The sequence below is a fragment of the Ursus arctos genome, unplaced genomic scaffold, assembly GCF_023065955.2.
Source record: "Ursus arctos isolate Adak ecotype North America unplaced genomic scaffold, UrsArc2.0 scaffold_28, whole genome shotgun sequence".
In the NCBI taxonomy this organism is placed as follows: Eukaryota; Metazoa; Chordata; class Mammalia; order Carnivora; family Ursidae; genus Ursus; species Ursus arctos.
Genome location: NW_026622963.1, coordinates 447,815 through 462,950, shown reverse-complemented (window position 1 = coordinate 462,950; position 15,136 = coordinate 447,815). Strand labels below are relative to the sequence as shown.

The following is a 15,136-nucleotide window of genomic DNA, read 5'->3' as shown; positions in this document are numbered from 1 at the left end:
TAAGGTCTGAGGAAAATGAGTGCAGGGCTATTTGGCAGAATCCAGTAAAGTTAAGTTGTGTCTAAAATGGTTGTTCAGTCATCCTCAGCCTGCTTTTACTTTATTTTAGTGGGAGTAAATTTTTAAAATAACCCTTAAAGTTGTATAGTGTTTGTATAATTTTTTTTTTCAGATTACTTATTTGCTCCAGAACGTCTTACATACCTGTGCTGCAGAGTTTCATCTTCCCTTTTCTGACCCATAAATCTATTTTTGTGTGGTTTTCCATCCTGAAGTTGGGAGGTGTGGGGGTGGATATGGGTGTCAGAGTGAACATCCTCTGTTTATCAGGTGAATCTGTGTGGCAAGTTTAGTGGAAGATCTAAGGCTGAACTGAGTGGGGTCCATAAATACTAGAATGAGGAATAAGGGAATTTGGACCTGTAGCCCAGGCTGTGGTCCTGTGTAGTCGGTCTTCCAGCCCTCAGTAGTCACAGTGTGCTGCCCCTAGGCAGAGCTCTTTGGGGTTTTTTCCTTCTTTTTTTGGCCAAGCTACATTAATACAATCAGCTGTTACTATATCCGGTTAACTTCACTGATGCATTTGCCCAGGTTTTCTTTTCTGAATCACTCAGCGTCTCACAGAGTTGCTCTGCCACAGTTAGGGAGGGCCATGGAAGAGGGATCTCCCTTGATGGCTACCAGGATTTTCTTGTAAAGGAGGAAATGTGAGAAGGGAGCAGGTCATGGTTTAGTTACCTGCTTATTATTATTATTATTCTTCATGAAAAACTGTAGTGAAAATACACTGCTAAATGCATGTGATGTCCTGCATTGGATTCTGGTGCAGAAAAGGGGCACTAGTGGGAAAAGCAAATAAAGTTCTGTGGCTCAGTTGATACTGTATCCGGTATTAATTTCTTGGTTATATAAGTTGTTATGAAGGATTTACAGGAATTCTCTGTATTATCTCTGTAACTTTCTGTGTATCTAAAATAATTTCAAAGTAAAAATCATAAAAAACAATAAATTTTTTGTTGTTTTTGTTTTTTTAACTTCTTGTTTAAATTCCACTTAGTTAACATACAGAGTAATATTAGTTTCAGGTGTAAAAAAACCAGTAAATTAAAAAGATACAATTATGGGTTTTCAGAATACAGTAGGTTAATTTATAATATTTGGTACAGGCTCTTCAATTTAACATTCTTGTATTTCCTCTTAGCCTCATGTGGTTTGCGGCGACCAGCTTGTTCACAGCCCCTACATGCAATGTCTGGCTTCCCTTGCCGTGGGACTGCATCTGGATCAGCTGTTATGTAGTCCTCCAGTGCCACCGCACCACCAGAACTGCCTCCCTGACCCGGCATCCTGGAATCCAAATGAGTGGGCCTGGTTAGAATGTTTCTCAACCACCATAAAGGCTGCCGAAGCCCTGACCAATGGAGCACAGTTTCCAGAATCGTTTACTGTTCCTGATCTAGAGCCTGTTCCAGAGGATGAACTTACATTCCTAATGGTAAGCACCATATGAGCTGCTACTGTCCTCAGCGGAGATTGCATCATGGGTGTTTAGCAAGTAGCAGACATTCAGTAGGTATTTCCTAGCTTGGATAGCTAGAAGCGTGCCTTCAGAGAAACTTAAAATATTTTGCTTTCAGATAGTCACTTTCAGTCTTACAGCGGTCCTCTGTGGTGACAAAGATTGCTTATATGAGAACTGTGAAGCTTCTGTAAGCTTGTTGGCTTTCAGTGACATAGTCCCGTATTTTCTCACTTTTTGTCCATAGGTTCCTTGTGTATACCTGATTTATACGTATTTTAACATCTTTTCCTGGGTCATCTCGGGGGACTTATTCCACATAGAGATTCTAAATTCTTTGACACTTTAATCATGTTTTAATCACCATAAAATGAGAATATAGAAGAGCATTCCAGTTGTCATTTCTTTGATTGTATTTGGGGGCATCCAGATGTAGAGACTGTGATGTAGACGAGATACCTGTGCGGACAGAGCAGGCCAATGCTTGATCCAACAGCCTATTTACTTAGTTAAGATTTACATATACATACATTCGAATACAAAAATATAGATATAAGACAAATGTGAATTGAGGGAAATTATCTAAATATAGATTATTTCTTTATATAGCTATAAAGAAAATGCAATTTTATTTTTTTAGAAGATTTTATTTATTTGAGAGAGAGACAAAGATAGAGCAAGCATGAGTGGGAAGAGAGGGAGAAGCAGACTCCTCGCTGAGCAGGGAGCCTGCCATGGGGCTTGATCCCAGGACCCCAAGATCATGACCTGAGCCAAAGGCAGATGCTTAACCGACCGAGCCACCCAGGAGCCCCTAAAATACAATTTTAACTAAGAAGTGTCCTTCTGGGGTGCCTGGGTGGCTCAGTTGGTAAAGCGTCTGCCTTCAATTCAGGTTATGATCTCGGGGTCCTGGGATCGAGTCCCACATCGGGCTCCCTGCTCAACGAGGAGTCTGCTCCTCCCTCTCCCTCTGCACTCGCTTATGTACTCTCTCCCTCAAATAAATAAATAAAATCTTTTTAAAAAGAAGTGGTGTCCTTCTGAGCCTGTTTGCCCCAAATCTGTCATTTTCTAGATGAGGAAATTGAAGTGTAGAAAGACGAAGTGACCTGCCTGCTGTACAGCGAGTTCTCGGGGTGGTGACTCCTGCACGTGACCTTGTACCTGTTTGTGCTCAGAAAACCTAGATGGTTAACTTTGAATCACCAATGTGATAGTGACAGTGGATTGTAAAGTGTTTATGATAAAGGGAAATACTAACAATGCATAGTCAAGTTTGGCATAATTATAAAACTGCTCTTGATTTCTTATAGTATTAAAAAATTTTTCTTATAGTATTTACTAAGTTCTTTTATGGAAAGAAGACTTAGTTGTTAATTAATAACAGATAAATCTTGGGGCACCTGGGTGGCTCGGTCCATTAAACATCCAACTCTTGATCTCAGCTCAGGTCTTGACCTCAGGGTCCTGAGTTCAGGCCCCATGTTGGAGGGGCTTTTTTTTCCCCCTAAAAAAACACAGATGAATCTTGATTAAGCAAGATTCACCCTGATGTTTGCTGTGTCTTGCAGGATAACAGTAAATGGATTAATGGCATGGATGAACAAATTATGTCTTGGGCAACTTCCAGACCTGAGGTCAGTAAAGATAACTATATGGTGGTTCTCATTAAATCTTCTGATACTAAATGCTTGTTTGTAACCTGGTGTCTCCTATAGAGGCTGGCACATGTTTGAATGAATGGTTGAATCTAACTTTGAGATGAATGTGGTTTTCTAGGACTGGCACCTGGGAGGTAAATGTGATGTCTACCTGTGGGGTGCTGGCAGGCATGGACAGCTGGCAGAAGCGGGAAGAAATGTAATGGTCCCTGCAGCAGCTCCCTCATTCTCACAGGCCCAGCAGGTAACTAACAGGGTAAAGAAGTGAGGAAGAAACTTGGGAACTCTAACAATTCTGATTTCCTTGCTGTCAGATAAAGTTTGTCCATTGTGTAATCTGTTGTGAGGAATAACTAAACAAAGTCATGATGTATAGCTTCTAAATAAAGGTTTCTAGGGTTTTTATCAGTCTTAAATTTTGTAAATAAGTTTCTAAATTTTTCTTGCTTTCAAGTGTAATGAATTAACATCATGATGGATTAGGCCTGCCTAGTACCTATTTATAGAAGTTAATATACTCCTAATTATTGATTCTGTTTTGTGGTCATTAACTTACAGGGATCTTTAGCTAGATTTCATTGACACCCCTCTCCTCCTCTAATAGTCATGGTAGTATATTACCACACCCTTTCTCAGGCCACTGCTTTCTCTTCCATTCTTCTCCGCCTTAGTAAGACCCAGGATGCACTCCTCTTTCTTTTGTATATCCCCTCAGCTTTCTGCTTCTTGATGATCTCTAGCCAGTCTTTAATATTTCCCCATCCCCCTTTCCTCTTTCTGTTTGTTTTGTTGTTAGTGTTATTATTTAAACTCTGGGACACCTTGGTGGCTCAGTCAGTTAAGCATCTGCCTTTGGCTCATGTCATGATCCCGGGTCCTGCGATTGGGTCCCCTATCGGGCTCCTTGCTCCGCGGGGAGCCTGCTTCTCCCTCTGCCTGGCATTCCCCCTGCTTATGCTCTCTCTCTCTCTCTGACAAATAGATAAAAAAATCTTCAAAAAAAATAAACTGCACAATTGGGGCACCTGGGTAGCTCAGTCAGTTAAGTGTCCGACTCTTGATTTCAGCTCTGGTCATTGTCTCGGTGTTGTGACATTGAGCCCTGCATTGGGCTCCACACTCAGTGCAGAGTTTGCTCCATACTCTCTCCTTCTCTCTCTCTGAACCCCCACCCCTGCTCATATGCGCACGCACATTCTCTCTCAAATAAAAAAAATCTTTAAAATAAATAAAAAATAAATAAACTCTGCACAATTGGCTGAAATCCCGTAGATAAGATAGTTCCTAAATGATTTTAAATAGTCCAGTGAGCCTCATACATCTCTTTAAGTAAGCAGTTTAATAATAATCAAGAACTTGTAGGAAACCCATAATTATATCAACCCATCCTCTTTAGTGAAAGGATAGAAGAATTAATAAAGGTATCCTAAGGTATGCATAGAATCATTTTAAGTGTTAAAGCTATATAATGAAGGGTAATATATTTGTGTGTTTTTATACTAGGTCATATGTGGTCAGAATTGTACCTTTGTCATCCAGGCCAATGGCACAGTGTTGGCTTGTGGGGAAGGAAGTTATGGCAGATTGGGACAAGGAAATTCAGATGACCTTCATGTGCTGACAGTAATTTCAGCCCTACAAGGTAAAATTATCCTCAGTTAAAAGCTGGTCAGAAACTATGGCCTAACTATAGGAATGTTAGCTTATGTTGGAACTCGTCTCAAACGTTTGCTAGATAAAGCCATAGAGGGTTTTCACTTCTTTAGATTCTCATTTAGAATATACAGCCTGCTTTCCATATTTTAAGCTATGTTATTTTGCAAGCTATTTATCATGGCAGTACTAGAATTCAGTGATGTAAACAACTATTTTAAGACCCACTGAAGGTTGTAAACAAACTCTTTAAAATTGCAAAACTGTAATTAGGCAACTATTAATAGCAGTAATAATCATATATGTGTTTCCTAAAAAGTAGAAATCAGTTTATATGGAAATGTACAAATGTAGTAAAGACTTCATAGGGCATCTCTGTCAGAGTTCTCTGACTTGAGAAAGAATACCTCTGGAGAATCCACTGCAGGAGCTCCTGGTTTGTTTCTTAAGTCAACTTTTACTGACTCCAGAGCCTACAAAGAGAGCAAGGAGGGTTTTTGAAGTAAAAGCACACAAGTAATGAATTCAGAACCAATTCCGAAATAGTTCTAACTCCTCTTCCTTGAGATCTCTTCCTCCCAGAGCACAGCAGTGGGGATGGGAGGGCAGGATTCCTATCCAGTACTACTGCATCCGGCCTCTAGGACCTTGCACAAGCTGGACTAGCCCTCTTTGTGACTCGGTTAAACCCATTTGTATAAGTGGTGATGATAATATCTGCCTCATAGGTTCTATGTGAAAGTAGAAAAGGAGACATTCTAGGTAAAGCATTTCTAGGAGTGGCTATTACATAGGCCTTGATGACTATACCTGTTTCTGTCACCCTCTTTTTCTTCCTTGTCATCATCACTTTACGTGACTGCTCCTAATTTACTAGGTTATGGCTTCAAGTTTGACTTAAAATGAAAGACATTGTTTTTATTTCTATAATACAGTTTTGGTGTTTTTCCATGCTAAGAGTATTCTGTAGCAGCTGCAAGTAAAGAGTTTTACCATCCAATGATTGTTGTTGGCTTTCTGCTCTGTTCCAGGATTTGTGGTGACCCAGCTGGTGACTTCTTGTGGTTCTGATGGGCACTCAATGGCCCTGACTGAAAGTGGAGAGGTCTTTAGCTGGGGAGATGGTGATTATGGCAAACTCGGCCACGGGAACAGCGACAGGCAGCGGCGCCCCAGGCAGATCGAGGCCTTACAAGGAGAAGAAGTGGTGCAGGTCAGGCAGGACGTGGATCAGTTTGCCTTTGAATATAAACATCCTAGTTGTTGAATAGTGTTCTCAATTTAGTTAACAGGAAATATAGTAAAAATATATTATGAGTTATTACAAGAGATCCACTGTTTTTGGTTGCTTATTCTTGAGTTTATTAGAAGTTTGAAAGGGCTTTGCTAATAGAACGGACTCCCTTTTCTTGAGCCAGCTGGTTGGCCCAAGCTGGGGTACTTCAGGTGCTTGGAAGAAACACAGTAGGGTTTAGCTCCTGCCCCATAGTTCTTGATACAGTGACAGGTTGAATGCAGAGCTTAACATTTATATTATTGTTACAAATGTTGAGTTCATATGCATATTCTGGAAAATCAACTAGTGATCTAAGATGATATTATAAAATTGCATAGCACTGGAGAGTTCACACAGAATTTCCATTTACTTTTGCATGTAGTCCAGATCATCTGTACACAGCCGAAGCACAGCAGCAGTTCTTCTAGGGTAGGCTGGTTAGCTTGGTCTTCCTGAGGGTGATGAGGAGACCAAGCTTGGGGAAGCAGGAGGGCCACTTGGGCAGGTAGGATATACTGGTCTTGAAGACCCTGAGTTGTCAGTGAAGTTTATTACTATATTAATAACCAAAAATGACTGATTTCATTCTTTCTTAGTGTACCCTCTTCTTAAAATTTGTGTTCTCCTTTGTTCTGTCTGTAGATGTCTTGTGGCTTCAAGCACTCAGCAGTGGTAACTTCAGATGGCAAACTGTTTACTTTTGGCAATGGTGACTACGGTCGTCTGGGTCTTGGAAACACCTCTAACAAAAAGCTTCCAGAGAGAGTGACTGCACTGGAGGGATATCAGATTGGACAGGCACGGAATAAGTCAATAATATGTTCCATCTGGTCATAGTTTCTTATTTCCTCTGTGTGCACTGAGACACTGTCCTTTAAAGAAGACTAGAATCATCAGTTGTGCTTACCCTCACATACATTTTGTTTGGCCTACTTGATAATTCTTCATGATTTTTTTTCCCAATGTGAAAAATTCACATTTTAAGTCATATTTGGCCAATGAGAGCCTTAATTCAGGATGCAAATGTTTTAAAACCCCCTCCGCAATGCACCTTGATGCAAACCTTTAAACCATACAGATCTCTGTGACCACTGTCTGGGAGTTTGGAAGGAGATGGCAGAGTCGCAGCATCATTGGTACTGCTGCTCTTAAGCAGTACTTGTCCTGTACACAGTGAGATGACCTCCTAATAAGGAGATATTTTTATCATTTTCTGTATCATTCCTTAGGCTGTCTCTGATGTATTTTGACTCATTATGTACCTTTCCTCTTTTATACTCTCTAATTCTAAGTTAGCCACAGATATTTGAAGGATTTTGCCTTGAAGAAAAAAGTTATTTTTTCATTTGTGGACATTAGGAATTTTTTCTTATTGACACATTTTAACATATGCAGAAGGCACTGAAATTAAAATAAATATATATAGCCAAGTTTTTCACTGAAGTGGAGAAAAAGAATCCCAGAAACAGGTATATGGTTTAGGTGCTATGATTTTGCCTTACTGAATACCCTGTTATTTCTTTAGGTGGCTTGTGGCTTAAACCACACTTTGGCAGTATCGGCGGATGGCTCCATGGTGTGGGCTTTTGGAGATGGGGACTATGGAAAACTAGGCTTAGGAAATTCTACTGCAAAATCTTCCCCTCAGGTCAGTATTGTCTTTACTCTAGACAATGTAGTTTTGGTCTACGTCAGTGCCTCTTTTTAGTTGGAAGTAATTTACCTTTAACATTTTGGTAATTCATAATGAAGTTTAGAAGTTTCTATTGCTTACTTTTAAATGTCCAGCATTCTAGATCTTGATTTTAAATAAGCCGTTAATCACTAAACTGGATGTAAAAATTGTGCAAGGGTAAGCCTTTGTCCCCATACGCAGGCTGAGCAACGTAGGATTGTCTCCCATGTTAGAGAAGAAATAGTTATCGACATATCTCCAGGGTGTCTGAGGGAGGGAACCTTGAACAATCTTTTGTATCCTTCTGCTTGCGGCTGCCATTTTAGCTGATTATTACCCCTAATTTATAGGGTATGTGCCTCCTTTCAAAAAATAACAAAAAAGGAAATAATAAGAAGCTAATATTCACATTATAGAAGATTTCTTGGCTCTGCAGAAGAACTTCTGTGCAGATCTTTCAGTGGGTTTTCCTAACACATTTAACAAGCGGCATTATTTACAAATATTTAATGTATATTCAACTCCAGATGCCCTATTGCATATAATCTGTAATATATTGATAGCTAGACTAGTGAATATTCAGCTAGGTATGTGGAAAGCCAGGAAGCCATCTCTGGGGGCACATATAAAGCAGTTATTATCACTTCTGAAAGTAGAAAAAGTCTAGCTGGGAGCAGCCCATGGCTTTACATGGACTCATAGTATTGTTTAAAAGGCTACAGGATTCTCTTTGGTCTCTGTTGCGCAGGAAATGATTCCACTCACATGAGGTCCTGGGGATTTTAGTCAAATGCCCCTCCTCAACACTCCCTCCCACAAATTCAGGTAATTTGTAGAGCAGTATGAGAAAATATCATTTAGGAGTGCGGTTTTGGGTGGAAATAGGTAAGTGATGATTAGTATTTTTATTAGAAGATAGTCCTTGAGTTTATATATAAATACTAGTAGGCAAATTCAAAAGTGTTTTATTTTCCTTTTTAAAGTATGTGCCTTATACTTATATTTTGTAGAAAGTTGATGTCCTTTGTGGAATTGGAATAAAAAAGGTTGCTTGTGGAACTCAGTTTTCTGTTGCACTGACCAAAGATGGTCATGTGTATACCTTTGGTCAAGGTAAGGCATTTTCCAGGCATTACATTGCTTGTGTCGTGTGTACATGTATTATAGAAACATTTGCCTTCCAGTTTTATAGAAAGTGCTCTTAATAGAATTATTTTTTGTTTTGGGTAATGAATGGCCACTATGACCTTCATTCACTAGCTACTTTTCTCCTCTTTCCTGAACTTTGTCATAAGGACAAGCTCTCCTCCCCATTGATGGCCTCGCATGCCAGAGCCTTCGCTCTGCTAGCAGGATCCCCGCCAAAGCCCTTCCCGTCCTGCTTTCTGCTGCCTGCACTGTGCTGCCGTAAACACTTCTGACCACCAGCACGCCTCTGGATCCTGTCTAATTCCCCAGCCCTTCCAGGGAATGGAGGTTCAGGTCTTAGGAATTCATAGGCATTCGGGGTTCAGATCTTGAGTGGGTTCTTAATCCAAGCATCCACGGTGTGATTCCCTGGCAATATACTCACCTTCTTCAGTAGAACTTCTTGGCAAGCTGTAGTGACCGAGAAGGGTATAAGGCAGATACGAGGAAGGGGAAGAAATAAGTCATGAGTGAGGTTTCTAGTCTTGGAAGAACAACGATGTTACTAACTGAGGACAGGGAGCTGGTTTTGGGGAACTAGGTAAGGAACTTAGTTTTGGTCATACTGAATTGGGGCTGAATACTCTAGGTATATGCATAGAGATGTCTAGCAAGTTATTGGGGAATTGGATCTGGAACTCCAAAGAGATTGGTTATAGAGATGTAGATTACCATAATGACAGTATTTAAAACCATGTTAATAGGCTCTAAGAACCTCAGGGAGAGAGTGTAGAATAAAAAAAGAAGTGCATAGAACTCTGGGGAATGTGAGTAAAGGGCAGGTGAGCACAGAAAGAGGACTCAGGAGAGTTGGCTTTGAAAGGAGTGGAGAGAGAGGTAGCCAGTGAGCCAGGATAGTGCAGAGTCTCTGTGGGATAGGAGGCACTGAGGCCAGATCAGCAGAAGCTTATGCTGGGCTCTGGGGGCCGGAGCCTGAGAAGAGGCTGCTGCCGTAGGCAGTTGGGAGCTCCTCGCGGCTTTTTTGAGAATATAGCCTCAGTGCAGTGGTGAGAGTGGAAGGCAGGCTGCAGAAGGTGGCCACGCCGAATAGTTCTAGAGGATGTGGGGCAACAGGGGCTGGCCTGCACTTTCTAGAAGCTTGGCAGCAAAGGTAAAGGAGAGGTTGGCTGGAAGTTTGAGGACAAGACAAGTTGAGTGATCTCTTTCCTTAGAATGCAAGAACTGTCAGATCTTTCTTACCTACGTGCCAGTCCTCTCAAATAGGAGGATACTGGAGGTGCCTCTTGGTTTGAAATAAGCTGCTAATTTTAGATTCATTTATTTCATAAATAAGGAGTCTGTGACATTTTGCAAAGGTATTGTTTCAAACTTCATTCACTCAGGATCCAGTATACCGTACCAGAATGGCAGCTTCTGCCATCATGGGTTAAATAGTTATTATCATTCCACCAGAAAAGTTAAATGACTCATTAGAAAACACAAAAGGACTGTTGTGTCCCATCCATAAATTTCCTCTTAACTGTTTTTTCAGATCGCTTGATAGGCTTGCCAGAGGGGCGTGCTCGCAATCATAATCGACCACAGCAGATCCCTGTTCTGGCTGGCGTGGTCATCGAAGATGTGGCCGTTGGAGCTGAGCACACACTTGCTTTGGCATCAACTGGAGATGTATATGCCTGGGGGAGCAATTCAGAAGGGCAGGTAAATATTTATCTTGCTTGTCCTCTCATATTCTAAAATTCTGATAGTGTTCCTCATTTGGGAAAAGGATAAGCTAGGAAACTCATAAGATCTACCACAATGCCTCACACACATCACTTTGCCATGGGACAGATTTATTTGTGAATCCAGGTGTTTATGTCTCTCTCTTGACTGTGGCCAAGTAAATATTATACCGTGGTTTGAAAAAAAATCTGATGGTATAGCAAAGTGATTAAGGGAATTAACTGAGTATATGTGTGTGTCTACACTCGTTAAGGGCCTGGCACATAGTAAGCAGCACTTTACTGGTATTTGCTACTATCATCATCATTGTTTTTACTGCGGTAATATGTGAGATTAGGTCCTGGGAGCATCAGTTGATCTGGAACATGAAAAGAATGAAACAATAATACTTTTATATTAAATAATAGAACATAGTACTGTACGTAGTATATTTGTGTTTGTGTAGGAAATCTTATCATCCCCACTCTACAGAGGAATAAACTGAGCCTCTGAGAGGTGGAGAGAAGATTCAAGAAGTTGATGTGTTCAGCCTACCCTATATATGAAAGAGGGAAAGATTTGGGTGGGAGATGTCTGGGATGCCTGCTGCTACAGTGGCTTTCAGCCCTGCATGCAGAGCCACATCCCCTTCCTCCATAAATCTTCTCTGGGTCTGTCTGCCCACAGAGCCAGGAGCCCCTCAAGCTCAAGGTCTCCATTGTTATTCATAGTAGCCTCAGTTTGACTCTGTGGTCACCTCATCGCTATGTTAACAGATGAGGAAGCTGCTTGTCATTATGGTTGTACTTATGTATTGTCTTAATGAGAAGAGAGTTGTTGCTGAAGACGCCCGAGGCAGTTCGCCGGCAGGGCTTGACATGGTCTTCCCTAATGGTGCTGAGCTCTTTAGCCGCTGGAACACTGGGTATCCCACTCACGCCCTAAGAACAGAGATCTGGAAATGAGATTCTGCTTCTGTGTATGTTTTTATAATTGTTTATTTATTGTTACCCAGACAGTCCATGTTAAAAGGAAATCGATGTGTTTTAAATAAAAGCTCTATAGATGATTCTGTTACTCTTTTAACTTTCCAAGAATTATTTCCCCTCTAGAAGTGGAAACCAAGGATGTGTTCCATCATTAAGACTCACCTGCTAGATTTGGAATGGCCTTGTTGCACCTAAGTTTTTAGGAGACAGTCTGAGCTCTGAGGACTATTCCGATAGAGATAATCAGAATTAATTTCGTTATTTTGATGCCATTGCTTGGTATAGATATTTACATCTGCTACCACCTAAGGCAGATAGCATCATCCTGACTTCCTCTCTTCCTCTTGTTAATTGACTCTCTGCTTTTGTAATTTATTCCCAGCTTGGCTTAGGCCACACCAACCACGTTCGAGAACCAACCCTGGTAACAGTTTTGCAAGGGAAAAATGTTCGGCAGATCTCAGCTGGCCGCTGCCACAGTGCTGCCTGGACAGCACCGCCTGTCCCGCCGAGAGCACCGGGTGAGAGATGAAATATCCGTGCTCCTTCAGCTTCTCCTGTAGTGGCCCCCAGCCGCACTGTCTGCTTGCCAGTTTCGGACTGCACCCAGGCATCATGCTGAACCCACCAGGCCCCCGCACACAGCCAGAGCGCTCTTTGTGCTACCGGCACTGTAAATACTTTTGTAGCAGGTGATTCTCCTGCAGACTTCATCACAGAGCACTTCCTCTCTGCACCCCCGAAAGAAGAAAGTATATCACTTAGGCAAGCAAAAATGTATAATTTTAGAGCAGCAACTAAGTAATTTTTCATACATAAAAGAAGTGATAAATCATAGTTTTCTAAGGCCTGCTATTAAGAATAAAGATTCAGAGGTCTGAGACCATTTGTCAGAGTCTTCACCCCAGTTAACCATTTGAAGCATGATGTTTTCTGTGCATTGGCACAGCGGAAAAAAAAAAAAGAAAGAAAAGGGAAAAAAATGTTGCCATTTTACTCCCACATGTAATAGAACTGACAGGCAGTTTCTCCCTTTTTGTTTATTGTGCAATCCTTGTAGAGCTACAGAAGGATAATAAAGGGGCACCTGGGTGGCTCAGTCAGGTAAGTGTTCGCCTTCGGCTCAGGTCATGATCTCAGGGGTCCTGGATTGAGCCCCACAACTGGCTGCCTGCTCAGCAGGGAGTCTGCTTCTGCCTCTGGCTTGTGCTCTCTCTCTTTCTCTCAAATAAATAAAATCTTTAAAAAAAAGATATGAAGAAAATAAAATGTGTATTTATGTACCTCACATTCTACTGAGTACTCTCCAGATTGGCTCCGTCTTCCAATGGGGCATTTATCATTCCTTGCACATTTCATTACATTTGGGCTGTTTCTCTCTCAGGCCCTTAAGCCCTTTTTTTATACTCTCCTCTGGTGTGTCCGGGACTAGTTTCCTTGAAGCAACCTTATGCATGGGAACTCAGCGTTCTCTTCCCTTTTTGCTGACCTCTGCTTCTCAGTCCTTGGGAAAGACTCAGTCATAGAGATTTTTTTCTTTCAAATACCCTAAAGGAGCAAATTAGGACTACCAAGTAGATTCCAAACAAGCAGGAGACGTTGTCTGATGAGCAGCGTCCAGAATGAGCAGTGCTGCTCACACACTGACAGTTTCAGGTACTCAGGGTCCTCTTCATCTTACAGAGATCTCACTCCCACTTCAGGAGAGAGGCTCTGCAGTGTGGTGGCTAAAGTCCAGACCTGGAGCCATGTTGCCAGGGTCGAATCCTAGCTTCTCCACTTACAAGCTGAGTGATCTTAAGACACCGTTTCCTTGTCTGTAAAATGGGATGATACTAGCCCCTGTTGCAAAGAGCTATAGGATTAAATGAAGCAATTTGCGTGAAGCTCTTAGAATAGTGCTCAGCACATAGAAATACTCAATAAATGTTAGCTTTTATTAATAGTATTAATGAAATTAATTGAGAATAAAAATAAACTGGAATTGAGCTGTACAAATCTTTACATGAAACTCAAATAAGGTGAGTGTTGTAGGTTTACTCTGTAAGTTTTTAATAAGAGGCTAACCATGAATACAGTCTTGGCTTCTAGTCTTTGCTTCTACGAGCTCTTATTCTCACAGTACAAAGCCTTCATGAATCATGCACTCATCATGGTCCCTTTCTGTCAGATCCTAGTAAGTGTGGGAGGTGACTGCTGAGTTGCCCATTTCCATTTTCCAGAATCGCCTACCTAGTCCTGGCTCACATCTTATGTTTTATGAAGATGGCAGCTATCGAATACAAAAGGAAGGATTTGCTTTTTTTGTTTTTGTTCCTTTTTTTAAGATTTTATTTATTTATTTGAAAGAGAGAGAGAGAAAGAGAGACAACATGAGCAAGGGAGAGGGGCAGAGGGAGAGAAGCAGGCTCCCCGCCACGCAGGGAGCCTGATATGGGGCTTGATCCTGGGATGAGCCGAAGGTGGACGCTTAACTGACTGAGCCACCCGGGTGCCCCTTTTTTTGTTCTTTTGTGAAGGAACTGTTTAAGTTCCATAGTTAAATGGGAAACTAAATTAAAAAAAAAAAAATTTCCATAATGATAAATTTAAAAAGATGTCTTAAAAACCAACACATGTGCATCAAAACATAAAGATGAATTGATGGAGAGAACTGATAAATATGTGATGAAGCAAATATAGGCAAATATTTCTAGCATTTAGGTCATAGGAATGGGTGTTCATTGTATACTTATCTCAACTTCTCTGTGTCTTTGAAAATTCAAAATACTGAAAATGAGAACAGTGCATTTTCCTTTACAAGAGTGTGCTTGCTCTCCGGGCAGGTGTGTCCGTGCCCCTGCAGCTGGGCCTGCCCGACGCCGTGCCCCCCCAGTACGGGGCACTCAGGGAGGTGAGCATCCACAGCGCGAGGGCCCGGCTCCGGCTGCTGTACCACTTCTCTGACCTCATGTACTCGTCCTGGAGGCTGCTGAACCTCAGCCCTAACAACCAGGTAATGTGCTGGCTTGGGAAGCACTACCCATGACGTGCTGAGCAGGTCCCAGGAGTATTCTTCCGTGGCTAATACTTTTTACCCTCAGCTCCCGAGAGATGTAAAAAAGGCAGCAGTTCCGTTTCCATTTTACTGCTAGTTTAGGGATAGTCCAGATACCGGGGACTGTGCTGCCAGACACAGAGTAGTCTTCCTTCTATTTGTGGTTTGTCCAGAGCTCAAGGAAATATGAATGGTTAAACATGTATTTTCTATAAAGTCCGATGTGTGATTTTAAAACTCGGGCACACACAGGTGTTAGCACCACTGTCACGGTGGCTCTGTAGATGAGTCTGACGCATCACGGAGACTTCCTGATGGCCTCACAAATGAGCATTCTCGGTCCCGTGGGGGAGACAAATAAATTTGGCTGATTTGACCATCTTTATAGCACAGCCTGGTAATTTAGGAAGAAAGCAAGCTGGCTATGTTTGTTTGTTTGTGTAATGTGTCAGTGTGCCTGCCAAAATGCG

At 41.6% G+C, this 15,136-nt stretch overlaps 1 protein-coding gene across 16 annotated transcripts in view; it reads left to right on the top strand.

The window, feature by feature from the left end:
- The window catches only part of HERC1 (HECT and RLD domain containing E3 ubiquitin protein ligase family member 1), a 179,786-nt gene that overhangs the window by 154,966 nt on the left and 9,684 nt on the right, over positions 1 to 15,136 (top strand). For all 16 annotated transcript variants that reach the window (XM_057303693.1, XM_057303702.1, XM_057303700.1 and 13 more), the window contains 11 exons: positions 1,202 to 1,495; positions 3,094 to 3,159; positions 3,302 to 3,427; positions 4,687 to 4,825; positions 5,868 to 6,049; positions 6,755 to 6,910; positions 7,638 to 7,760; positions 8,798 to 8,900; positions 10,468 to 10,637; positions 12,012 to 12,150; positions 14,455 to 14,624. In XM_057303693.1, the coding sequence (XP_057159676.1) occupies positions 1,202 to 1,495; positions 3,094 to 3,159; positions 3,302 to 3,427; positions 4,687 to 4,825; positions 5,868 to 6,049; positions 6,755 to 6,910; positions 7,638 to 7,760; positions 8,798 to 8,900; positions 10,468 to 10,637; positions 12,012 to 12,150; positions 14,455 to 14,624 (1,668 nt within the window). The remainder of the gene's footprint in view (positions 1 to 1,201; positions 1,496 to 3,093; positions 3,160 to 3,301; positions 3,428 to 4,686; positions 4,826 to 5,867; positions 6,050 to 6,754; positions 6,911 to 7,637; positions 7,761 to 8,797; positions 8,901 to 10,467; positions 10,638 to 12,011; positions 12,151 to 14,454; positions 14,625 to 15,136) is intronic.